Genomic DNA, 26692 nt, shown 5'->3' with positions numbered 1-26692 from the left:
AGCCAGAAGCAGTGAAGCTATTTAGAAGTCCCAGCCTGGCTTGAATTCTTGAGTACTCTTGTGTCACATTGCAGGTCTGAAGCATTGGTTTCCATCATCTTACTCTGTCTCTGGTATTACAAGGACTGTTTACTAGTTAAAGAGCACTGTTCCTTAACAAAATTTCTTCCAAAAGTAACTCAGAAATAAAAAATTCATTACCAAGCAAACAAATAAAAATGTCTGGGTTTTTTGTTGGTTTGTTTTTTTTTTTTTTTTTTTTTGTTATCCGGGGAAGGGAGAAGACAACATTGTATTTAGCTTTGCTTCCCTGAAAATTTTGGCAACAAAGCTGGGAAAAATATAGCTAAATATTTGCAGCGGACTCAATAACTGTCACATCCAGAAAAGCACTGTTTGAACAGTGGAATAATTGCCTGTGTGAAATGAACATCAGAAAGAAAGCATGCTGTCAGAAAAACAACTACGATTTCTGCAAAAGGCCCAGGAATTTCTTTTTATATATGTGTCCTGTATAAGAAAAAGTAAACCAAGAAGGACATGAAGAGAAACGTTGTACTCAGAGAACTGTTTGGAAATTGTTTTTTTTTTCTCTTTTTTCTTGCATGGTATAACACAGTGAGCTGTCACATATGCACTCTGCTTCCTTACAGCATTAGCTGCTGAAGTAAGCTAAGCACTAAGCCTGCATGCTGTGAAGAGATCTGTGCAGAAGACCTTGCTTTGCATGAGAAGGGAAACTCTTCTCTTAGAGTTGGTAAACCTGACTGTGAGAGACATTTGCACATGAGGAGAAAAGGGATTTAAACTGAGATTGATGGTTCTAAAAGCATGAAATGGCTTTTGCAGTTAAAAGAGCTATCACTGGTAAATATAGTTGAGACTCATTAAACGAAGCATAAGTCCTAGTCAGAAGGGACAGAATTGGTGAGGGTGATGTCAAGATATCCTTAACTAGCTCCTGTTTTTGGCCACTTTCTCTTGTATTCACATCCTTTCCCACTTGTAACATGGTAGGGTTCCTTCCTTCTAACCCATGATCTCATGGATTACTTACCCCTCCCTACACAGTCGTATAATTTCCCCTTGGAAAAAGAGAAAATGTTGAATTAAAAGAAAGTATCCCAAACCAAATAAACTAAACTGCAATAGAATCAGTTACCTGGAGATTTGCAAGGAGGCCAGCCAAGGGGAAGTAACTCACATTGTTTTGAAATCTCAAGGGAAGACGTGTCCAGTGCTACTTGGGTACTTTGAAAATCTCTGTTTTAATTTTGCAAGCACAAAATCACCAGAGGCTGTCAGTGCAAAGCTCATCGATAAGCACCTCACAAATGGCGTACATGGTCTGTGGTACCTGGGGAACCCCTGTAGTCCCCTGCACATTTCTCCTGCCCATATCCCTGTTTGGTCCATGCACACAGGGACAGAATCCCATATGTTATGAGGGAAGGGGGGCAGATTGTATGTAGTTCTTCTAAGGATTTTGCCCCATTTTCAGTGATTATCAAAATCACAGGCTATTGTTAAGACTCTGCTTGGAAAATGGTTTATTCTTGGAGGAAAGAAATGGACGTGATTAGCTTTCAGGCTCCAAGAGCCCTTGGTAGACTTTTGTGGCTGTGGAGAAATGACAGCCAGGAAAAGATTGCTAGTAATAGAGCACATATTCTGAATTTCATGCCAGATGGTCACTCACTTGAGAGAGAGGTCTTAGCTTTTGTGTTAGCAGTAATGTACCTTTAAACCTTCTCCACTGGTTTTGCTACAGTTTATCTGAGATACTGCAAGGAATTCAAGAGAAGACAGCTTGGTACTGTTTTCTACTCAGCCATTTTTTATGGATGAGGCTTTAACTTGGGAGCAACTTTCATGACCATGATCTGGAGGTCATGCAGCAGCATAAAGGAAACTTTACACAGGGACAAATTCCTACCGCAGCATGAATATAGTAGATACGGAAATGCAAAGACCAGACCACCCAAGGGAATGTCTTCACGTTTCTAAGAGCTGACTGCAGGGAATGGACCCAAATCTCCATTTTCAGAAGATGGGTCCAGTTTTCATAAGCAAAGAAGAACAAATCTAGCACTTGAATAACCTTATTCCTGATTATGCATGCATATTGCTGACAGAGCTGATGTAAGTATTTTAAACGTAGCGCTTGGATTAGCTACGTGGGTGCTTGTCCATGCAAATGAACAGTGCCTTTTTCTTTAATTACACAATGTCATTGAATATCTTCAAGGAGAATTTGTTGAAATTTCTGTTGTAAACTAGGAGAAAGTGGATAAAAGGGGTCAACTGGATGATTTTAAGGTCCTTTCCAACCCTAACTGTTCTATGATTCTATGAAATGAAAAGCAAAATAAAGTCCTCCAGACTTCAGAGAATTTACCTTCTGGTCCCAAATTTAGCTCAGGTTAAAACTTTATTTTACAAAAACAGCTTTATTTTACATGAGCCCTTTCACTGACTGAGAATCCTGGCTTGGGTTTTGAGGGATCAAATACTGTGCAGATTGGACTCACTGCTAATCTAAACGCAACATCTAAAACCTAATTATCCAGATCATCATTAACAATAATAGCCTGGTCTGACCAGAAAATAATTAAGCATTTTGCATTCTCTTGTTGTTTTTAGTCTGTGCAAAAATGCTTATTGCGTATACTGACTCAGTGGGGAAGGTGTTCATTGCTGATTTACCAGCAAATTCTTTTTTCCTTGGTGGAAGGATAATGAAAGAAGCAGAAATCTGACAGCAGGAGTATCATGAAGTGATTTGGCAGACAGCTGTTCAGACAAAAATCTGGCGAGGGAGGCTGAAAGGAGGAGAAGAAAAAGTATTGCAACACAACGGCAACTTCACAGGTGGTAAAAAAAAGGGGCAGAAATAATTTATTGTCTGAAGAGCTCAGTATGGTTTATTTTAAAGTTGAGAAACTGCGCTGTGGACTTTATGATGTTTACAGCTCCCAGGCAAAATAAGAGTGCTTGGCAGGGCTATGTCTGGAAGCACCCAACACCCTGAGTGCTGTTTGAAAGCATAGCGAATAGAGATTCTCAGCTTTGCACATGTACCTAGTGGTCGCTTATTGTTCAGCAGTGATTGCTACTGGAGCTACTCCATACAGGCGACATGAAATGCGGTAATCTCTTCTTCTGGCATGGCACTAAAATGCATTGCTTTAATATTCTGAAGTACTTACATCTTCAGTTTTAAGTCTGCAATGTCATTCTTGACAAGGGTTTTCTTTTGAAACAGAAGTCATGACTGGCTATCTTAACAAGATGCTCAGAAGGAGTGAATGGCTTAATTACGTCTTTTCTAGAGAGTGTGGAACCTAAAAGAAAGCTATGAAAGAGAGACTGAAGGAAGGCCAACCCAATCTGTGTCAAGGGAAAATGATCAACTGAATACTTCCTTTCTAGCTGCAAAATGCTCAATGATGCATTGAATGATTTGTGAATTTATTTCTTTTTTATGAAGAACTGTAAGAAAGATCTTATGTTTGAGCAACTCTTGGCAACTACAGGGAAGCTGTACGGGCCATAGGGTAATTTTAGGTATAAGTATTGTTTCAACATTCCTCTTAAGTTTTGGAAATTGATTGACTTATAGATATACATACCACTATATCGGCATTTATCAGATATACTGAATGAGAAAGTCCTTTATCAGGACTTCTGGTTTCTGCTTTGCAGCTGCTCCAAACCCAATTTTTTGGAATATGAATCATCTGTATATACTCTGTATATTCAAGATGTACCACATCTAATCTTCTGCCTCAGATATGGATTTTTCTTGTGTCAGTGGTCACCAGAGGCTGGCTTCAGAGGGACAGATTGTGCAAGAGGCCTCAGGCCGTGTTAGGAGTGTGGCATGACTACCTCAGGGTTTCTGGGAAGTAAATACCTATATCACTTTGTCAGCTGTAGCTGCTTATGCAGATGTACCTTTTAAGCTTCTTCATGGCTTCATGTCCTTTGGACACACTTGACTTTAGGTTAGACTGGGAAACAGGCTGATCACAAATGACTAAACCAATGGTACAACAAAACCACCACCACCTCTCCACCGGTGGCACAGAGCAAGCATGTGATGTTTCAAAATATGCTTACCAGCTCTTGAGATACTTGCAGCTCTGGGAATTGCTGAGCTAAAGGGTCATCTATACAGAATTTCCTTATACTTTTAGTCACTTCTTGAACTCATTTAGTTTTTAACATCAACAACAACTTGCCATTTGCTGGTTTCATTTGAGGTACCCTTTGTCTGATTGGAAGAGACAATGAATAATGATTTCCTTAACAGCTTGTGTTGCCCAAGCTTTTGTAGCTATCATTTCTCCTCATCAAACATCTCTTTTCTTGCCCCAGAACTTCCTTGTTCTTTGTTCTTCAAGAGATCAGACCCACATAACTGGTGAAGGATACATCCCTGCTGTGATAACTGGTGCACAGTTGTACAAACCCACTCCTAGTGTGAGAGATGGCTGAGGTTCTGCTCTGCAGAAACTATTGTCCTGTGGTATGGGTAACCATTTGCCCATGTTTTCCCTACTATGAATACACAGACAAGCCACAGATTGGAACACAGAAGTGAATAAAATATAATTTGTTGAAATATTTCTTCCTTGTTCATACACATCTTGTGGAAACTGGACATGCTCCCAGGCTGATGTGACTTAATTCTTTGGCAAGAGCATTAGCCAGTTTCACAATGTAATTCACAATGCATTGGATGAACTCTTGGCCTCTTTATGGAACAGGTAAATGAAGCTCTGTGAGCTGTCAGCGCTGTGATAGTCTGTAGTATAAAAGAACACATTTCTCCTTTGACACTGATGCAGTAATTACAGCCCGTACTCAGCTCGAAAAACATATTGCTCATAGTGATCCATCACTTTCAAGGCTTTGTGTCTTTGGAAACCTACAGTTGACCATTAAGAGATATATTAGATGTAGGGTCTTAGCCTACCTAAATCTGTGCTTAAAAGATCACTTGCTTGTGTTTATGAATGATGTGGACCAGTTTATTTAATTTAACAGAAACTAATGAGATATATGTAGAATTGGCAGCTTCAGTGAAGCTAGCGGGCATTTTTGCCCATGAATAGTGCACACTGGCAGTGGTGAGGAACTTTAGAACATCCTAGGCTGCACTGCCAAAGGGGTACCTGGTCTGGAGAGGAGAAATACAGAACTTGTGCTGAAAAAGAGGGCACATATGTTTTCCTTGTTCATTTAATGGGAAAAAAAAAAATTCCAAGGACTTGAAGTTTTATCATGACTTCTTTATAAAAAAATGGGAAGCCAAGACCAAAAGGAATCAACATTATGTTTAGCCCCTTGCAACTGAAACCAACCATGCAATAAAACCATAGTTGGAAGGATATATGGAGCATTTACCCACCTGCAATTTTACTCTATTGCAAACCATTAAATACTCTGTAACACCCTACTGACACCCTGTCTGGAACTGTTACTGCACAACCAAAAGCTGCAATTGCAATGTGCAGAAGGAGGGAGCAAGATATACTGAAGCCATCTTCTGTGCTGGAGTTCTGCCTGTTTACACTGCACTCTGCCAGGCAGCAGGATTTCTTCTTTAATTTTAAATATCTACCTCTTAAATGACTTATGTACATGCAGCATGACAGGCATACACGCATTCAGATATACAAGTGATATAATTTATTACTGATGTGAAAGCAGAGATCTGAGCTTAGACCTGTGAAAGTCTCATGAACTCCAAAGGTCAAAATTAATGCTAAGGCTTTTGGAAAGTTCAGATGCTCTTGAGATACACCATACTTAGAGGAAGCAGACAGCTGCCAGAGGTTTAAACAACAGCAAGCATTTTAAAGAGTGAATTGAACTAATCTGAATTCAGGAAAAATTATATGCTAGGTTGATCGCGAAGGGGAAGTGATTGAGCTAATCCTCGCTTTATTGATAAAATTATGTAAGCAGTGGTTCTCTCATAGGACAGATAAATGATTACAGATAAATGATTCTCACCTAATGGGGCTCCTGTGACTTACCTGTATGGAGACACTGCTATAGGAACCGCCTATGACTCCTGCAATGAGTAGTGGTAAGTTCTCTTGAATGGCATATGAGCCATCAGGGCACATGTACTCTGTTTCATCCACTTTAGTCAATGATGCCCTGACGAACTCCAAAGACTGTTCTAAGGCATATGTATCCCTGGAACATGTGTCCAAGATGTGAACACCAAGCTTAATTCCTGGCAGCAAGTAGTTGTCTCTGTTGATTTCATCAATGGCAAACAACATGGCCTCCAAACGCTGGATGCCTCGGTCTTCATTGATTCTCCCACATTCTTCTATCCCAGTGCCTTTTTCCTTGATTGGGAATAAACCACCTAAGACCAGGTCCCCTTCTATCTTTATTTCCTTCCTTACAAAGCTGTGGTCACTTAGGGAAAGGAAAACTCCTTTGGAAAATAAAGCTAGTGCAAGGACTTGGAGCCTAGTGAACATCTTCATTGGTCCTGTTTTAGCAGCTCTAAGAAACATTGGTGGGAGCAGATGTGCTGTTCAGTCCTTCCGATCCATTGCCAAATTTGAAGCGCTGTCCCACAAGCCAGCGAAGAACAAGCCAACACGTCTTTCCACTGGACCTCTAAAGAAGAGATGGAAGGAATTAGAAAGGGCAAAAAGATATGTGAAATATCTTAATCACAAAACCATCCCTCTTTGAGGCATGAAATACTCTCTTGCCAGCAAATTAAGGTAAAAAAAGTAAAAGAGACATGAAAGAGAAAAAGAAGAGACATGACAAGGAAGAATCTTTTACTTGATTCTTGCTTAGAGCATGAAAATGCTTATGGCTGGACTTGCTCTCTTTAGTGTTAATCACAGTTCAGTGCTCAGATCAAAGGGAGAACTGAGCAGTGATGTATGTACGTAGGTTTGTGATTTTGCTCTCACTAAGGTCAAGACAGTTTGCCAATGACCTTAAAAGGAGAAAAATCAAGCCTTAGAGTGAAGATCATGTTATAACATTTTTTTTTTAACGAAATGTGCATCCACAGTGGCAATTTGTGCAACATAGATGTATGATTCTATGATTTGTCCATAGACTCCTTGTCAGTATCTCTTCAAATATCATGAAGTGGCTGCCCTGCTCTCCAAATCTTCAGGTAAATTAAGTTTGGTAATATTTAAATATAACACCTCTATAATTCATTTCTGTAATTACCTTTTCCTCAACAGAGCATATATTATTATTAGCATTTCAGGTTTGTTTATAATTTAGAAACACTTAACACACAGAAATTGAAATAAGCAACAATTAATATTTAACACTGAATGATGGATAAGTATGCTTATTGCAAGGCAGTTGTTTATCCTGGTACAATTTCAATGTTGCTGTACCAAATCATGTAACAGAATAGCTTTTTATTCATATTTAGTCCAACACTGTTCTCTCATAAATCAGTAATGTGTCAGATGCACTGTTAAAGAACTTTCTCTGCTGTTTTAGTAATATGTGTGTAGTCTGAGCATAATTTTTCATTCAGAAGTGATATGTCAATGGGAAATAAGCTTCATCATCTCTCAATGATCTATAAGTAAGGTAGTTTGCTGATCACCTGTAGTTTACTAATCAGGTCTAGAAAATATATTTGCTAGTAATATTAGGAGGGGTAATGAATCAAATATATTCAGTCACTTTCTGTGACTTAGTTCTATAATTTACCAAATATTACTCAGGCGTATACAGGGCACATAAAATGGTGATACTATGCTATTTGAAAAAAATTATCAGACAAAAAGGTGATGTGTCACATAAATAGCTGTGTGGTTGATTACTGAGATAAATCGACTTTATTGCTCTAGTCACTAATCCACCATTTGGATAAAATCAGGACTTGGAATTTTTTTATTGCAATATCCTTTCTCTTTGCTTCTGTAGCTGCTGTATCTCAGTAAATATTCATACACTTATCCTTCCAACACTGGTAAAATATTTATTTTCCTTGTTTTACGCTTGGGGAAGAAAAGGTACAGAAAGATGAAATGAGATTCTCAGAAGAGTCTAAGCTCAGATTTTGATTTGCTAGACACTCACAATCACTATCAGGCTTTGAAAAGGTCTCTGCTTCCCTTTAGGAACTGAAGAACGTGCTTTCAGCTGTGACCTGCACCCCCTGCTTCCCACTGAGGCACTGACTCTGACAAACTTCCTTAGCCAGCTGGTGTCTCTTCCAAGCCTGCTCTTGAATAATTTACCTAAGGTCATCAGCACAGACAAAAATCAAACTTTGATCTTTTCCAGTGCTCCTCCTATACTTTAACAATAAACCTTCCTTGTTTCTTATTACTCCTCCCGGCTTTTATGAGTCTTTTATAAGGTCATATTAAACCCAGCCTGTTTTCAACAGCCCTTCAACATTACCAAGAACAAGTAAATTTGCAGGAGAAAAAGCTTCTAAATAGGGTCCTCTATAAGCTTTCCTAAAACCTATCTGGGACATGCTTAGAGTTACAGTGGATTTACCCTGAACATCAAACAGGCTCTTCTTATCCCTCTGACTTCTTCACAGGTAATATTTTATGCAAATAACATCACCATCCACTTAGCATCATATCTGTGTCTTAGGGATCTACATATCTTTGATATGTCAGCAATAAAGCCTAAAAAGGTACCAAAATTTATTTAAATACTGCGCATAAAAAGCACATATATAAAATAAATGATGTTATAAAAAGAGCTGATTTTCCCTGCAGAGAATGCAAAGGATTTCTATATTTTATCATGCAAGCTTGTTACAGTGGTCCTACAGAGGGAAACTGAAAGGGCACTCTGCTGTGAGAGGATCAGTCCCAGCAGGAGTCAGTGAGTGGTTGGAGAAGGTGGGGATTCCTTGACACTCTGTGTTGAGGGCACAGGTGCAAATGTGCCGAGGGATATGAAGGGATATGACGGGAGGAGGTGGTAGGAACCTTACCTGGGTTGGAGAACACAAATGATAGCCCCATGAACCTGCTTTATCTGGGAACACACTAAGGTAAAGGGTGCCCAATGAGGGGTTTCCAGGAAAACACGATGATCCTATTCTACGTGTTCAAATCCTTTGTGTACAAACAGAAGACAGTTACCAAAACCACAGCTTCAGGTATCAAACGTGCTTCTCTCCCTCTGTAGATTTGGTAGCCTGTGCACTGCTGCCCATGCAGCGACACTGCGCTGTCCTTCCAAGGAAAAAGGGTGCTGTGTGCAGGTCAGGGAGTGGAGGCATTAATGTGAAGGTTGGTTTGTCAGGGGAGGTTTCCCCTTTGAGCTGAGAGGGAAGGATGCTTCCAGGAGCAGCAGCTTCTCTGTGGTGGGACTCCTGAAGGAAGCTGTGAGGCAGATTTGGGTGGACGATGTGCAACATCACTATGGTGACACTGAACAGACAGATTGACGTGGAGAAGGGAGGTTATTTTAAAGCAGTTTGCAAAGATGGACTAGCAACTCAGTTACTCTCCTGTTCCCTCCGGCATGCACCTCCTACATGCTTTCTCTGCAGCTTGCATAACTCACAACTATATATACAAATATTTTGTACCTGCTCCAGGCTGATACAGCCCATATTCCTCCCATTAACCATGGTGGAGCTAGCACCCCACTGTCAAGATTTGCCATTTCCTATCAGAAGTGATTTTGCTACGTTGACCATGCCAGTTTGGCTTTGTGGTACCCTCTTCTACTAAAATCATGTTTCAAAAAGAAGTACCTGTTGACCAAGATGCAATCCTTTCATTTTTCATTTGTATTTAATGTTTTAACTTCAGCTACAGGCAGGATTGCATTGTTCTAGGCATTCTGTTAATCTTAAGAATGTGTACACTCCAGCCCTATAGGCATTGTATCCCTGGTGGGAATAGATGTACAGTGTAGGTGTACAAGTGATCCCTATATCAAAATGAAAAATAAACAGAAACAGGCAGAAGGAGAAAGGCTTCCATGCCTGTCTCAGAAGGTTTCTGCCAGCACTTCACTCCCCTATGTGAACTTCAGCCAGCAGTGCTCCACCTGTGAAACACCTTCACTTGGCACTCCAGACCCCCTTCTCTTTCCATCAGCAAAGGTCCTCGGGGAGAGCTATGTCTGCTCTCAGGAGACAGAGCCAGCACTTCCCTCAGTAAAAGCAACTCATTTGCTTGTGTTAAATGGCAGCTGTGCTGCTATTGCTAAAAATACCCTTGCCCCTTGGTCTGAACAATCAGTTTTGGTATGCTGTTCCTATGGCTGTAAAAAGTTGATTGCACAAATCCAGTAGTTCTTGGTGTAAGTTTGCTTATTTACTAAGGATGTGCACATCCTTGTTTCTGTGAAAGCAGCTAGAACGAGAAAGAGGATGTATGGATTTTATACATTCAGGATCCCAGTATCATCTCCAAAACTAAATCTGGCTTTTGTGGCTTTCTTCCAGGGTTATATTCACATTACGGCTCTGATCATCTGTAAGGTTTCTGTTTGAAGCTCACAGAGTAGCTCCACCCATGCTATCAGTTCAGGGGTAAAGTCTTATTAGGTTAAGTGTCTTCAGCCTATTTTTCTGTGTCTCAGACTGCAAAAAAGAAGTGCAGTTGAATCTTCCATTTAGCCAATTGAATTGTAAATTGAGCGTGATTGTTCATACACCAGTGACAATTTTACTGATACCTTCCAACATGTCACCAACACTGTATCCAAAAGCCATAAACTTTCCAATTTTCCACTTATAAGGATGGCATGAGCAACTTCATTGAGAGCTGAGGCACCTCAGGTCTCCTAACTATTCTTCAACACCATTAACTAGCAAACGGGATAACCTATATGATTGGGCTAAAACGCTGGATGGTTTTCCCCTTACTCCTACTATGTGTTATATCCTAAATTGTCCCCTACTTTTTCTCTTTTTAAGTATTTTTCAGGGCTCATCTGTGTACCCATCTTCCTGAGAAAAGGTTCAACAAGATCTGACGTGGGTGCTGGAGAAGATTATGTTTAGCATTATTGTGGGTGGCTCCCTCTTGGCAGTCATGGATTTTTGCTGCATTATTCAGGACTATAATGTGGTACTGCGGTGCCAGGAGCCTTATGGCAACTTGGTATCACCTACCACCTTTAGTAAACTTCCTTTGAAAAAAGAGTGTGCTCAGTGGAAGATCATGCGGGAGGTTCCCCATACCTGTGCTCATGTGGCATATTACAACTTTGAAGTTGATTCTATCATCAACAGATCTGTCTCCAGGAGACCCCATCAGAGAGACACCTTCCTCTGAACTCTTGCTGTGCCCTAAAAATCTTATCCGAGGGAAGCATATTTCTAAAACTATTCCAATTTTGGCTCAATATTCTGGTGCATATTTCAAGACCGACACAAGTTAAATGTCATGATTTCTTTCTTTTAGTTATCATGGATAACTTGCAGAGCAGCATTGCTTATCCAACACATTTGGCACATTTATACGTGCTCTGCCAGAGCTGGACCTTATTGCCTGATGAGAACTGCATTGAAAGATAAGATGTCTTACTTTGTCAGAAGAAAGTGATGGACAAGCTTGAGTCCCCTTACCAATTATAATTAGAGATGCTGTCACCTCTGGAAGAAAAACATTTGTAAAGGCACCCAACCTCTACAGTGGCAGATATGTGTCAGGTACACAAAGTGCCCACATTGTGATTCTGGCTGGCTGAAATCTGATAGCTTAAATCAGGAGGTTAAGAAAAATAGAGGAAAAAAGTTGCAGAAAACATGGCGAGGTAGAGAAAATAAGTAAATTTCTTCCATGGAAATGGAAAAAAATCCTTCATAAAATGCTAATCAGGTGCTGACACATAAATCTGCTGAAAATGAATCCAAGTGATTTAAATTTCAATTGCTGGCTGTTATATCTCAGGTTTTATTTCTTCCTTTCCTTGTGAGAAATGACAAAAATAACTTTACAGCTAGGTGTTTTTGTGCCTTTCATTGAAACTTGAAAATTCATATATGAAAAGCATTAATTAATGCAATTACTACTGCCAGCAGCATAGCTATACAAGCTCATCTTATCCCCAGCATATGGTAGAAGAGTTTGGAAAACTGAAAATTTAGGTGAAATTTCAATATAAAGAATGACATATAAACCAAGGGATAATATGCTCCTGTAGAAGGAGACCATTCCTTTTGAAACACAACATTATGTTCTCTTATTTTGGAATGAGTAGAAAAAAACCCAGAACACTGTGTTATTGTTTGTATTGTGCTAGCACCAACAAGTGATGCTTTATGTTTTCTTCAATGTCAACATACAACAGATGCCCAGCCCTTTCCTCAGAGATCTATAATATTTTCATCCTGTTTCAGAAAAAGAATTTAAAATATTAATCACACAGGAAAACAGATGTCTCTGATGTGATACTCTTGAAGTTTCTAGATATTAAAGGACTCTATGGATTAGAGCAACACCTATTAATTTAGCCTGGTGAGGGGCAAAGAGCCCCTGGAGGTTACCGGACATTAACACGGTGTGGAAACATGGGTCTTTGCTCCTTCATAAATTACATGAGTGCACTGGCTGAGTCCTTCTAAAGTGAGTTTGGTCTCAGGAGAGGGAGCTGCAATGAGCAGACCTCCAGAGCTAAAGATCTGGGTCAGGCTATGCAGTCTCCCAACTCGTTAGAGTTTCTGCTCTACTTTGCCAATAAGTATATTCAAGTGTATTGAGAAGTCCAACCACGAGCCTGAGGCTTTGTACCATCTGGACTATTTGTGGTGTAATGATCTTGATGTAATGCAGGGTTAGACCTTTGCAAGCCTCACCATCTCCCCGTCTGTCTTTTTTGGATTGAGCTGAATCCTACTGTTTTTTATCCATCTGCTTATTTCTTCCAGGCATTGGTGACAGCTGAAAGCACACCAGCAGAGACAGCAACAGACAAATGCTGTCTGCTTATTGATTGTGTGTTAGTCGACTTTAGTGTCAGTCTTCCTGTGTGGTCCCAGAGGGACATGGAAGGGAAAAAATGAGCATGTAAAGACTTTGGGGACAAAGGAGCAGCTGGCTTCTGTGGCCTGTGGATGTCACAGCAATTACTCCTGCTAGGTGGTGCAGGGACATCATTGCTGTGCTAAGGTCAGCAATGTCAAAGGCTGGGTTGGAGAGGTAATGGACAAGTATTTAGGTTTTCCCTCTTGTTTCTTAAACATCTTTTTTAATTCCCTCATTAAAAGACAGGGATAATTTCTGTCTTGTCCTCATAACCACTCAGCTCTCTGCCAGATCTGTAGGGCTTTTCTTGGGCCCGGGTCTCTCCATGAGTTTCTGTCTGTGCTCCACGAGGTGCTCTAACTGTGCATTCTTGGCATCAGTGCAAGCTGCCAGATCTCACTCTCATCACTCCTCTGCCAAGACATTTCCTTCAGAGTGAAGTAACGTGGCCAGAATATGGCTGGGCCTCTGCATATGTGGAGGGCAGAGAGTCCTTTCTCACTGCTATTTCTGTTGAGATTCAATCTGGCTGACAGCCTTAGAGTCACACAGGCCTTGCAAAGCAGCTAAGTGTGCTTTCTCCTCTCCATTTGTATGTGGGATGACTTCTGCTGCCATCCAGTCTACTCTAATGGGACTCAGTCCTGGCCTGGACCCCAGAGTAGGGGCATTCAAACGTGGTGAGGTGCCTCCCGCAATCACTGGTCAGCACAGGAGAAACTGGAATAGCAAAGGTGATGATCAGCAGAGGTAAAGCCCCCTCCATGACTCCTCCTCACCCCTATGTCAGTTAGTCATAAGCCAAATGAAAGCCTTCCCAGACTGGTTCTCCCATCCCTGTCTAGTCTGAGATGTGTCTCCCAGCAGTACCAAACATTCAGCTGGGAATTTTCCAAGTTATGTTGGTTCTTCTTATTTGTCAAATGAGGCAGTATTTCTCCCTTTGATATATGCACTGCAAATGCCTCCAAACAGGAGCTGTTGCCTTGCCTATGGCTGTTCAGAGCTGAACTCTTTGTCTCACCACCACTGGCCATTTACTGATGAGATTCAATATGCCTAACTTGCATACTTGACATATGACAATATTTCAGGAACCTTTTGACCTTCTCCAAGAGAATCTCCTGCCTATTCCGACTTAGAAAAAAACAGGGTGTTTCTGGAGATCTCCAAAGGAACAAAAATCTTTCTAATGAAACCACAGGCACTTTAGGGAGAGTAGTCCACCTAGCATCTACAGTATGAGATCAAGGGAGGCGCATGACTACAAAAACAGGGTTTCACCTACTGGTCCTATGTTTTTTTATGTTCTTGATAACAACACCAAACAATAGGAAGGGATAAAAGCAAGGAAAAACTCTTCAGGTTTTTAAGGAAAGGAAAGCATTGTTTAGCAGTGGGTTGTAGTTTTTTTGCTGCTGAGTTGTTGGTCTGTTTTTTTTAACATGAAAGGATTAAAAATTTTATCCAGTAGCCTCTTCTGAAACGGTCCTTTCCCCCCACCAGAGCCCAAACTGATAACTTCCATCACATGAATGTTATCTCCAGGCTACAGCATTCAGCAGAGTGTGAAATCACAATTAACCGAGCAAGTGTTCTGTAAGTGAGCAGAGATGGCTGCAAATTACATCCTGCTATTAGCTGATTTTAGAACAACGCTGTTGAACAGCTTCATGCTTACTGGGCTGTGGCGTGTATTTAAAAAACATTAATAAAGCATAATTGATTATGAATTGTGTTTATTGCCTTTATAGTTTTAATCACTAATGTCACAGAAGTTTACTGGAAACAAAAGCTGCCCTCAGCTATCTACGGGAACTGGATTGTTCTAAAAATTCTACTGAACATGATTTGCTGCTGTTGTAAATCAGTAAACTACCGAAACCTGTGCATTCTGCTGACTTAGAGAAATCCTCTTCGCGTTTTTCTTTCCCAGTTGGCAAAGAAAAGTGTAAGACTGCCTTGCCTCAGCCAGAAAGTACAACTGGAAGCTTGATGGAAGCAATGTCCTCAGTCTTTCAGACCTGCCATTCACTTGGCTTGCCCTTAGAAGCAAGAAACATAACCAACAAGGAACAGGAGCTGGTGGTTTCTATTTGCTATTTGCTGAGAAACAACCAACAACACAGAGCTATATTTAGAAAATACATTTATGTCCCTCTTTTGGGCCCAGAATTGTTTTCAAACCTCAAATCATGCATTCTTACAGGAACCCAGTGATGTTTAATTCTGATCCATGACCTTGTCTCAGCTCACAGACAGACAAGGTATGCCGCAGTACGTTTATGGCTACATTTTTCAAACTTGGATTCCCTGCTGTGGATTTATGGCCTTTAAAAAGGCCATTCACAATCAGTCTAATCTGGGGACCTGGACAGAATTCAGGTCCCTGCGACTAATGCACACTGCCTGCTCTTCTCCATCAGTTAGTGCTATAGGGACCTAAAACTCACTCTCGGGATGAAAATTCCCAAAGCACTTAACTTCGGGCACTGCCTGCATTTGCTGATCAAGGTGATGCCTAACTCATTCAGCCAATTTAATTAAAGGAAGACTAAACTCTGCCAAAGTCCCCAGGGAAATATGTTTGGATACGTGGGCAGGATCTTGCCCTTGCTGTAGATATTTAAGCTCATACAGGTTTCTCACCCCGCTGTGAGGTGGCATAAAGTGAGGAATAAGGCCCAGGAGTCATGAATCTGTCTTGCTGTGACCATCAGACATACTAGTTCTAGGAGTGCAGAAAAATCTTAGAAGAGGGTCTGAAATGAAATAATACAATACTTATGTTCCTTATTTTTGGCAACCTGTGCTCTGGCAAATAAATTTGTCTAAACATTGGGAGTAGATTGTTGGAAGGCATTTCTCATTAGAGAGCTAACAGTAAGGGTTATTTTAAACAAAAATAAATGCATTAAAGCAGATTTTTCCTGTTTTGGCAAAGTCATATCCTACGAAGGCAGTAACAAACATGTCTTGTCCTGACCAAGGGAATGACTTCTACTTTCTACTTCGGATATTCTGTGAAATGGAATATAAGTCAGTCACTACTCGGGCTATTTTTTCTTTAGGACTCAGCCCTGTGTAGATGAAGGTGCACCCTGAAACAAACACTACTCCTTTGTCCATGCTACATGCCCATCCTTCAGATCTGGTGAAACTCTTTGCTTGGCTCCTTTCATGCAGCTCCGCAGGAGCATGTATACATGCATATACATATTTTTATGTGATGAGCCAGAGCCTCACACCCCAACACATTCACTGCTTTCTCTTGCTCTAAATGGCCATTACTATGGCAACAACTGCTTAACTCAAAATTTAAAGAGGCACTTAGTACAAATTATGGAAGAAGAGATACGACAGCTCTCTGGGTAAAGCCACAGTTTGATATCTCAATGTGGCTCCAGTCACTAGTTGATCCAGGACACCCTGGGGATCTTGCCACATGTGGTCTGGCACCTTCTGCTCAGTGTGGGGGAGGAAATATATTTCTCTAACACTGTTTTCATCTTTATTCTTTTCTGTGCTGACAGTAAATGGTATTTCAGCCACCAATGAGACACAGAACTGAATTCGCAGGCCGACCAGCCTGGTCTTCAATACCTTTGCCAGAATACTTAATGGTCTGATAGCACAAGGAGGCAATTCCTTGCTAATGAAGGCAAGGAAAGACACGGGTCCTATTTAGAGTCTCTTGAATGGTACAATCTCTGCATCAGCATGCCTGGAGGCAGACGAAGGGCTTAGCTGAGTTGTAAGACAAAGCACATCACGTCTGTGACTCTTCTTGCAAGGAGTCTCTCTGTGGTGCCAAATCTCAGACATGATAAAGGAAGGACCAACATGAATAATTCCAACAATTCCCAGTGAATGTAGGGGATTCATGTCTTTCTAAACCTGTGCAAGCTGTGTCCTTTGTTCTTTCTTATGGCCACATCCTATATAAGGCAAGATGAAAGTATCCCTAATCATTCTTTACTTTGGATGAAATGCATTAATTGGTAAAAACTATTCAGAGAGAGACATTCTGGCCATCAGCCTCTTTCTTCATAAAAAGTCTTTTGGAAACCCTTTCCCGATGTTCAGTCAGCCAACTTGTTTACAAGAATGCCAATCCTACTAGGACCTGAAACAGGCTGGGAGAGTGGGCAGTGGGCAGTAATAGATAGAGAAAAAGGCTCTGTTTGCAGCTGAGCATCCAGGAGTGGATTTACTCTTGGAAAGTGGAAGATGTATTTGTTTTGGTTCCTGTTAATGGTACGAGAAGATGTAATCTGGGAATGAAGAGAGTAAACCTGCCTCTAAGAGGAAATCAGTAAGATGGCTCCCTAATCCAGGATAGAAACCAGAATGACAAGAAGGCAGGCACGTGGATGTGAACCATTCATTGCTGGTTGGCAAGAGATGAAAGCTATTCTGCAGATACTGCGTTTTCATGGTGGACATAGGCAGGGCATGGGTGATGCCTAGTCGCTGTCTCCTCTGCTACAGGAGGGAGGGAGGCAGCACATAGGTAGGCAGGAGGGTTCATGCTCGAAAGGATCTCAACAGTTGCTCCACTGTTGCTGTTGGCTAATGTGAATGGTATACGGATGCGTAGGGTTAGGATCATGGAAAACTTCATGAAGGAGAAATACAACCTGGACTAGAAAGTGTGAAGACTACATGTTTTCCCAAGGAATTACCTGCCTTGGGAAAGCAGGCTGTGAGTTCAGTCTTAGCATAGGTTGCAGTCCTGGCTTGCTGTATCCCTATGGACTACTACAAGATGTGGGACAGCAATTTAAGATCTCTGTACCTCATAGTCACTGATTACAACCCTGACCTCAATGTCTCAAAGGCCTAAAGGTAAGCAGGATGAACCTAGGTCTTAACTGTGCTCTTTTCATCTTTTACTGGAGGCAGACAGAGTTTTGGTCAAGGAAGAGTTAAAGCTGTTTTACATGGCTGTTTGTATAGAGATTCATTAGTTCTAGGAAAGACAAGTTCACATTAAGTTTGTTCTCCTGTCTCACTGCAGGAGGAATTAGATCTGATTTATTTTGGGAGAGCCAGGGCTGAATATTCTTTCTGTGTGGCCTGTGTGCCTTGTAATAACAAGCTTTCTTGTTATAACAGCTCTCATCACAGTTTAAGATTAATACTGGTATCCTAAATTTCACTGAGGACAGCATGAATGAATAATAATCCCATTAAGGAATTCAGAAACTGGCCAAGAGTCACTACTTGTATTTGTTAACAAAACTGAACCAGAGGTGAGGATTTCATTACTTTGCTTGTACTTTCTGGCTTTGATCAGGGAGAAGATCTGTGTCTGCCAACATTTCTACTGACCACAAGAGTACCAGCAGCAGAACCATCCATGCTGCAGTGGGAACACAATGAATGGTGTTCTGTGATAATCACCCCAAATGCTCCTCTCTAACAGTGACTGGAAAATGTAAGCTGAGTAACTACAAGACCAGGTGCATGTGAAGAAAGTAGGTTAGGAATTGTACATGCCAGATTGTGATCCAGGCTGCATTCCCCTCTAGGGCATATTCTTCCAGCTCCACAGCTTATTTTACCAAGCAGGAAGATGATGGAGAGGAGGGATCTGTTCTTCCCATCATGCACATGCAGTGGTGGGGTAAGCTCAGGCTGTGGTGTTACCTACCCATGCCAGCCCCATGGCTCTGAGAGGAGCAGACCCCTACATCACAGGTGATGTGCCTTCAACCAAGGAGAAAAATTAGGAAGCAAACAGGAGTCCTGGAAGTGGCTTTGCTCTAGTGGCAGCTCATCAGTGCTTCAGGCCATTGCTGAGCCTGGGGACAAATTCTGGAGGTCTCACTGTCAGTGCTTGTGCAAAAGAGAATTGTGGAACAGGAGGAAGCATGGAAACATGAAGGAATTCTGAGGATAAATTTCTGAATTTGTTTTCTAGGGCAGAATGGCCGCTTTGACAAAATCCTAGACCTTTGCGCTACACAATGGTTTGCAGTGGAAAAGAACTGCTGTTCGTAGAGATTTAAAGTGAATGACCTTTTGAGCTTTTAGAACCATCACACTCAGTTTGGCAACAAGCAATAAAATACCTTCCCTTCAGAGCTTAGGCCCAAAAGCCTGGCTATGGAGTGTGCTGGAACATTTTTTCTCAGGAAAACAATCAGTGTGGTCAAACCCCTTGTCTTTTCCAATCACATACAAGAATGAAAAACATGCATGAAAAACAAGGAAGTCCTGTGAAAACAAGTGACAGTATTTGAAAGGGTAAATAGTATAACTTCTGTCCAATATAAAATGAAGACAATACCTGAGTAACAGCCTACATTTTATTATAGGCTGTATGTTTTCACTATGTCCTAGTGGGTCACAGAAGAGACACCTTAATCTGCAATTGAAAGTGTCTCATGCAGCGAGATACAGGTGTCAGAGATGGTCAGGTATCCCAAGTTAAGGTTTTCTTGCTGGCTTAGAGAAGCACTCAGTGCTTTTAGTGTGCCCTACCTGCAGCTTTCCTCCCTAAAATGAGGCTGCAAGGGGTGAAATTGAGGTTTAGTGAATTCAGAGCCCAACTTCCACTGACTTCACTCAAACACAAGCTTGGCCCTTGACAGATGACACTTGAATCCCAACTTCGGTGTTTTCTTTCTGACATTGTATAAAGTCAGTACATGTTAGATAGATGCATTTTCTGGCAGTTTCCAGACAATTTAAGATAGGTTACAATAGTGACACAGCCTGTCCAAGCAAAGGACCTTATGAAAAGTCTCTTTTCCTGTGGTTTAATCCAGGGAGGATTCTCAGGTGTCTTTTACTGTGCCTCAGCTCACTTTTCAGACTTTCTTTTTCAGTGGGATTTTAATCTTGTTTTTCATTCCTTTACTCAGACACTTTCCTCCAAAGGAAAACTTTAATAAAATAATGTCTTTAAGGTCTGTATTTTGTGCAGTTTTGTTGAAACTGGCTAGCATTCAAGCTTTACTGGAATGGACAGTTAATGTAATTGCATAAGCCTTATTTCCTTAGGAAATCAGCCTTCAAAAGACCAGAGCATGCTATGAGCACTCCTCCATCCTTGCAATGTCCCAAGCTCTAAAGTTTAAACCTCATCTATTGTTATGTAAGCCAAGAGCACAGCTTTACTCCTGGAATTAGTCAATTATAGGATGTCATTAATCTAATATATTTTAGACATTGGAATAGGATGAAAAAAATTGCATTCAGCTACATCTATTTTTCTCCACTGACAGTGAATAAAGTCTGTGGAGCAGGACAGTGGAGTCTTCTGCATCAAGTAAACTCCTTACACTCCCATTTAGTCAATGAGGTCAGTGCAGCCAAAAGAGGTTGGCATGCAGTTCATTTCACAAAAGGGGACTTCTATTTTAGGCTGTATCACATCCTACACTCTATTGACTACACTCATGAAACTCACGTTAAGTCAATTATTTACAGGCGGACAGCTACAACAGAGATGTCTAGATAAGATGGATTCCCCTTTGTGCACTCCTAGCTTTATAATATGGCTAAGAACCGGTTCCTTTGTCAGATTATTTGTATGTTATCAGACCTTGGGGTTTAGTACTAAAATACTCCCGTGTGAGTAGGAGCAATACCACATGAAATAGGAAGAACTCACATTTTCAAATCCATTCCCTCTATGGGCAATGTTTCAGTTTCATTCTGGGATCATTGATTTGCTGCCTTCGAGCTGTTTTCTTCATCAAGCCCAGAGGATAAGCTTTTTCGTTTGCTTTGCGTCTTTCTCTTCTGATTGCTAATGCTAGCTTATGCTTCTTCAAATCTTATGTAAAGCTTTTACAGGAGAAAACATTTGTGACATGCTCTTTGCTTGGTTTATTTATATATTTATTTATTTTTTAATAGGAATGGACCAGGATAAACTGGAAGATTGTTGGTGTGTTTTGCAGATTATTTTTGTTCTAACTCTACACACAGGGGAATGCAAAGTCGATTAAAACCCACTGAGTGTAATAAATATGGTTTTTGATTCTGTCAGCATGGCTAAAGATGAAAGCTAATAGCAAATCCATGATACAGTCATACAGATCAAATGATCTATCGATCTATAAGCTTGCATTCATGACAGAAAAATGCTCTTATTATCTTTACAGCATGAATTTGTTGAGTTAACCTGGTACTCTGCAGTTAGGCTGCCTGCACTTAGGAAGTTTGCTTTTAACAATAGGATTGCAAATGCTAGGAGTTCCATTTCTTCAGTGTGTGAACTGTTTCCTTTATTGATCACTGCTCAGCTCAGTCCCTCGGCAGCTCTCACACCCACTGAGCTGACAACAGAGAAGAGACTCTTCTGGTGGTCAGCCCTACCATAGCTGTCTGCTAAGAACAGCAATTGCAGTAAAACCCCAGCTTCTGTGCTTTGGTCCCTCTTTGCACAGAAAAGCTGGTCTCAAGCAGACAAAGTGAAGCCATGCAGCCTCCTGCCCTATTGTATGGGGTTATTCTGGAGGGCACTAGAAGCACTGACAGGCTCAAGTGTTTTCATCAAGGACAGACTCTTTAAAGGCTTCAACTACTGGACTCTTAAGAAGGTTTTCCTGGGTCTGTGTAAGCAGTGATTATGCTGAAGGGCTGGTAACAACCCAGGTTCAGGACATTCTCAGAGGTTTAGCAAAAATCTTGACCAAATGATTCTTTTCCTCACTCTCAGTGTCCTGCCTCAAAGCATATGCAACTGCAGTTGCTTTTCAAAGAAAATGCTAGAATTTTTTTATATGGCATTGCAACTGTCCATCTCCACTTGTATTTGTTACATGATTCCTGTCTGTAACTTTCTCACACTCAGGCAACTCCCAACTTACTTTAAGCTGAGCCTTGAGCACAGCACACCCTACATTTCCATTCTACTAGGGCTCAAGAGAGCCACATGATGGTAAATGCTTGACAAATTTATCAGCAGGCACAACTGAAAGGGTCTCTTACACTAAGACAAAACTAATTTTCAAGCTAAATTCAAGAATTTTTGTCAATGCTGAATCAACATCCATTAGAGTCAACGTTAAACCTGTGACTGGCTCCACTGGTTCATTGACTCATAGAATCATAGAATAATTAGGGTTGGAAAGGGCCTTAAGATCATTCAGTTCCAACCTTCCTGCCATGGGCAGGGGCACCTCTCACTTAACCCAAGTCACCCAAGGCTCTGTCCAACCTGGCCTTGAACATTGCCAGGGATGAAGCATTTGCAGCTTCCTTAGGCAACCCATTCCAGTGCCTCACCAGCCTTACAGTAAAGAACTTCTTCTTCTATCCAATCTAAACCTCCCCTGTTCAAGTTTGAGCCCATCACCCCTTGTCCTATCACTACAGTCCCTAATGAAGAGTCCTTCCCCAGATGTGGACTAGAAGTATTTTTGTACTAATAGACTGTTTTAAGCTAGGACTGAAAGCATAAGGAATAAAACACTGTACAATGCAGTGGGCAAATTAAGTTCCAGTGAAAGAGATTTCACTTGTGTCAATCACAGTTATCTCATTGGTGGATCTGGCCCATTGTCAACATTACAACCTTTTTGTTCTCTTGTTCCAGCTTCCAGAATTACTCATTCATACTGATTGATTGAATATTTTGCGCTTAAACTGAATCTTAGGAGCTTATTTAGAATCATTTGAGATCTGTAATTAAATGTGAGTGCAATATGGGAAGGTATAGAAATGAAAGATCCATAATTTTTCAAATGGGAAAAGTAAATTCCTCCTTCTTTCCCTCTCTTATTTGATGGATCTAGTAAAAAACACATGGAATTTGAATAGGAGTAGTAAGAAAGCCAGAGAGAATTAATAGATACCTGCCCGGAGTGTAGAGCTGGATCTTGTCCTCGAGTATATGGACACACTTTCTGGGGTAGCAGTTTATCTGACACATATGCAAGTGAAATAGTCTATTGTGCCAGATGTACGCCGGTGCCCCTGAATGACTGCTGGAAGTGTGGGAAGGTTCTCATTGAAATGTATTGAGTAAAGGAACAAACGGATCTGCAAAATGAGTACATGGACCATATTAACAAGACTATTAAAGGTCCATATAAATGCATCAATTGAGTATTTTCATTTCTGATAGAAGGTGAAAACTTTCTCCATTGATACTTAAAGGTCAACAGGACTAACAAGAATTTGCTCCTGTTTATCTGTAGCATTTTTGGAGCCACAGAAAAGGAATTAAAAACTTCTCAGCTGGACAGCATGGAGGCATGGAGCTCTGATGCTTGCAGCTGTTAAGCCTGCTGTTTTAGAGAGCCCATTTTCAACCAGATCTGCAGCTCCAATCAATGTGCTGATGTTTGGTTAGAAGCAATACAGTTCCAGACAGGCTTAGCCATTTATAAAATTTCCATCAGCCTCAAAGTAGCAATGAGCATATATACGTGTGTATGCATGTGGGATTTCTGGCTGCTTTCAGCATTCAGTCAACAATTACAGGGGAGCGTTAGCTGTGCTCCAGTGCATATTGTGACTCTAAAGTAACGGCATGATCTTCACTTGGGGACTGTTAGTATCCTGGATGGCTCAGCAAGGCAACAGGGGTGTAAAACTGCAGCACACCTCATTTGTTTTGGGGTTTTTTTGGTTACTTCTCTGTTTTGAACACCTAACCCTTATGCTCCTGAACATTTTTTTCATGGTGTTGTGAACAGCTCTCTCCTTTTCACTATCCAAAGTGATAAACAAGACTATTTTGTACTTCTCCACCATGCAGAAATCCCTTTATGACTAGGGAGAAGCACCATCCTTGTATTTTATCAATGAGAAGCTATGGAGGAAACAAATTATAGTGTGAATCAATAGCAGAAGAAGCAAAGATCAATTCTTTCCCAGTGCCAGGATCTGACTCTCAGAGACTGTTACTGTCTAAGAATGATGAAGAGAACAAGAAGGTAGAGGCACTGCGGTATTGCCTTCCAAACATCTCAGTCCATACACAATAAAAAATGGTTCCAGTTATAAGACCGATATGGCTGCAAAAAGTAGGCACCATTTAGAATATCAAAACCCTTTTTCACAACTTCATTACTCAAAGCTTATTTGTTTCTCCTCAAAAACGTTAATTGATTTCCCATTTCTTTTTACAAAGGTTGTCTCACTTAAACTAGATGCACTAAACCTTTACAAAGCTATTTGTCCAAAAAAGTGATGAATTTCAATGGGGAAGTGACTGCATAGCCAGTGGAAGAACCAAGATATAAGAGCTTTTGAGGTCAGAATCAGTCAAAATGCCCTGAATATAAACTCTTTTGTCTGAGGAGAAAATCCTGGCATTTGCTATGAAGGTGTTCGTCAGCACTTTTTGACTATGAAAAGCTCTAATTTAAAGGCTGAATTCATCAAATCTCTTAGGAAAATTCATGTGCACCTCAAATTTCCTGAATCCAGCTAACTGAAACCCATGAGATGTTTTTTTATTAGGCTCAAAATACAATATACAAAATCCCTTTCTTGTTGTTGGAAGGGCTCTAGTCTTGTAAGTACACTGAAGCTTAGTTCCAGTGTCATCTCTGTCTTTGACTCTTTGCGCCCATATAAAATAGGGATAATATTACTTTCTGACCTTGCTGTTGTGTCCTAAGAATTAATGCTTATAATGTGCTACACACTCTTCCAGTGAATGGTACCCTATTCACTGAGTACACTCTGTTCTTCTTTTCTTGGAGGTAAATTAGGTATGCCTCTGATGGTAGCAGAAACTTGGCCCCACTGGATAGTGACATGAATCCTGTCTTCTCCAGGTTTCAGCTAGATTTCATTCAGCTGGCAACATGCCTCAGACCTAACTTCAATATTGTGATATATTTTGCAAAGAAAGATGAGTTGTGAGAGTATGTCAATAGGTTGAGCAAGAACTAGGCACACACAAGCTAGTAAACCAGGAGAGCCTCTCCAGAGAATTACAACACCTGCACACTCTGAAGGGATTGATGGAAGAACAATTAAACATGTGAGGTCACCTCTGCTGCTAGCATGTAGAGAAAATGTCATAACCTAGCCATCTTCCCAGGGCTTCCTCTCCTTTCTGCAAGTTCCAACACATGCAAGTTCCTTAGGAAAATCACATGGGATTTTCAGATCATCTAGGTCTGGCTCCTGCTCCAAGGTGCTTTTCTGGAGAGCCTTTCTAATGACTGTAGGGGAGTGTAGGGCAGCTGGCTGAAATATGAGGGTGTCAATAACCTCTACTGAGTTGAGCCTAAATTACCCTGTGACTGAGCCACTGGCATAGACAGACAGAATGTAGGCAGTGGTGCTTGGCAGGCTAACACTGCTTTCTGGAAACAGCCTTCATCTTGCAGCTGTAAGCAGGGTGTTGTTGGAAGTCTTTCTTGTTGTACTGAAAATAGCCATCCTATATCTCGGGGTGCAGCCCACAATGTGCTGTGGGATCTGGAAAGCCCTCTCCAAAAACAACCCTTAGTCCATGACCCCATATCATGGCAAGCATCAACTAAAACCTCAGCACACATCAGTCTGGCAAGCACCAGCTATTATTGGTATTAATTATTCTTATATTCTAATTTTATTTAATAATTGGCTCACAACTATGTTCACATTGCACTCCCACACTCCCACACACAAAGGACAGACTATAAATGCATTTAATACTTCCATAAATGCAAATGCTTTTGTTTGTTTTCAATGTTTACTTGCTTGACTGGAGCGTTCCACTTGAGCCTCATAACACAGTTAGTTACAACAGATTGCGAAAGGAGATTCATGCCTGGGTAAAGATAGCTTGCTTGCGTTACAACACCAAGATAAATGCCGGTTTGAAGCACCGTCATGAGGTCAATCAGGTCTAAGATTTTAAATGCCAAAAGATTTACAATTCCATTTTGACAGCCCTTCCACTCCCCCTCCCCTTTCCCCTAGCAATAAGACTCATTTAAGGCTTTAAAATATGGGAAGCAGAAAAGGAGTCATTAATTTTACTTACACAACAGCATTCACACTGGTAAGGTTTTGACAGCTTCACTAAACCCGAAGGAATTCAGATAGCTAGAGCAAATGAATGCGTACCAATACTCGTATTGAAAGCAGGTAGTTTTCAGGGCTGAACACATACTTTCTTCCTGCAGGAAGCTGACAGCAATGAGAGTATGTAGGATGTTTTACTACCGCATTCACGTGATGCTACTTAGTGTTTTTTTCCTCTTGTTCAGCATATTCTCTTTGTGTTTCTGAAATCAATAGAACTGCAGCAAGTCAATAGTTTAATGCAATATTTCTAAGGATGCTCTGCCCTTATCACCATATTTAGTACCTATTGTTTCTGGTAAGGCAAATTGACTTCTTAAATGTTATGTTTGCTGCTCAGAAAGTTCGGTTGTTGGTTGTCTTTTTGAGGGTAAGAAATCCAAGTGCAGAAAGCTTAACATACATGCATGGAGCTGAATGCTTTCAGAAACAAGTACTATGGGATTTTGTTTTTTTCATCACTGGCATGATTTTGGATGGAAAATGGAAAACTTGCAATGAATTCGTAATAGGCCATTTCCATCCGAGACAGAAAGAATGTGATTCCCTTCAGAAGGGAAGACAGATGAAGGCAGGCAAGCTGCAGAATAAAACAAGAATTAAGTGGTAAGCACTTGCTGAGCATTGTTCTGCTATTTGTCCATTATCTGTCTGTGTGTAGGTAGTAAATACCACACGAATTTGAATAAAACCCATTGCTCTCACAATCGTGACGATAG

At 40.8% G+C, this 26692-nt stretch overlaps 1 protein-coding gene across 2 annotated transcripts in view; it reads right to left on the bottom strand.

Annotated features, from left to right (window-relative positions):
- Nucleotides 1-6545, bottom strand: part of GRM3 (glutamate metabotropic receptor 3) — a 47317-nt gene extending 40772 nt beyond the window's left edge. The window contains exon 1 of one of the 2 annotated variants that reach the window (XM_065667408.1): nt 6048-6545. In XM_065667408.1, coding sequence (XP_065523480.1) covers nt 6048-6545 — 498 coding nt within the window. The remainder of the gene's footprint in view (nt 1-6047) is intronic. The other variant, XM_065667399.1, reaches the window with a different exon arrangement.
- Between the last annotated feature and the right edge of the window lie 20147 nt (nt 6546-26692).

Source organism: Lathamus discolor, chromosome 1 (genome assembly GCF_037157495.1).
Source record: "Lathamus discolor isolate bLatDis1 chromosome 1, bLatDis1.hap1, whole genome shotgun sequence".
Lineage (NCBI taxonomy): Eukaryota > Metazoa > Chordata > Aves > Psittaciformes > Psittacidae > Lathamus > Lathamus discolor.
This window is presented reverse-complemented; position numbering and strand designations above follow the sequence as displayed.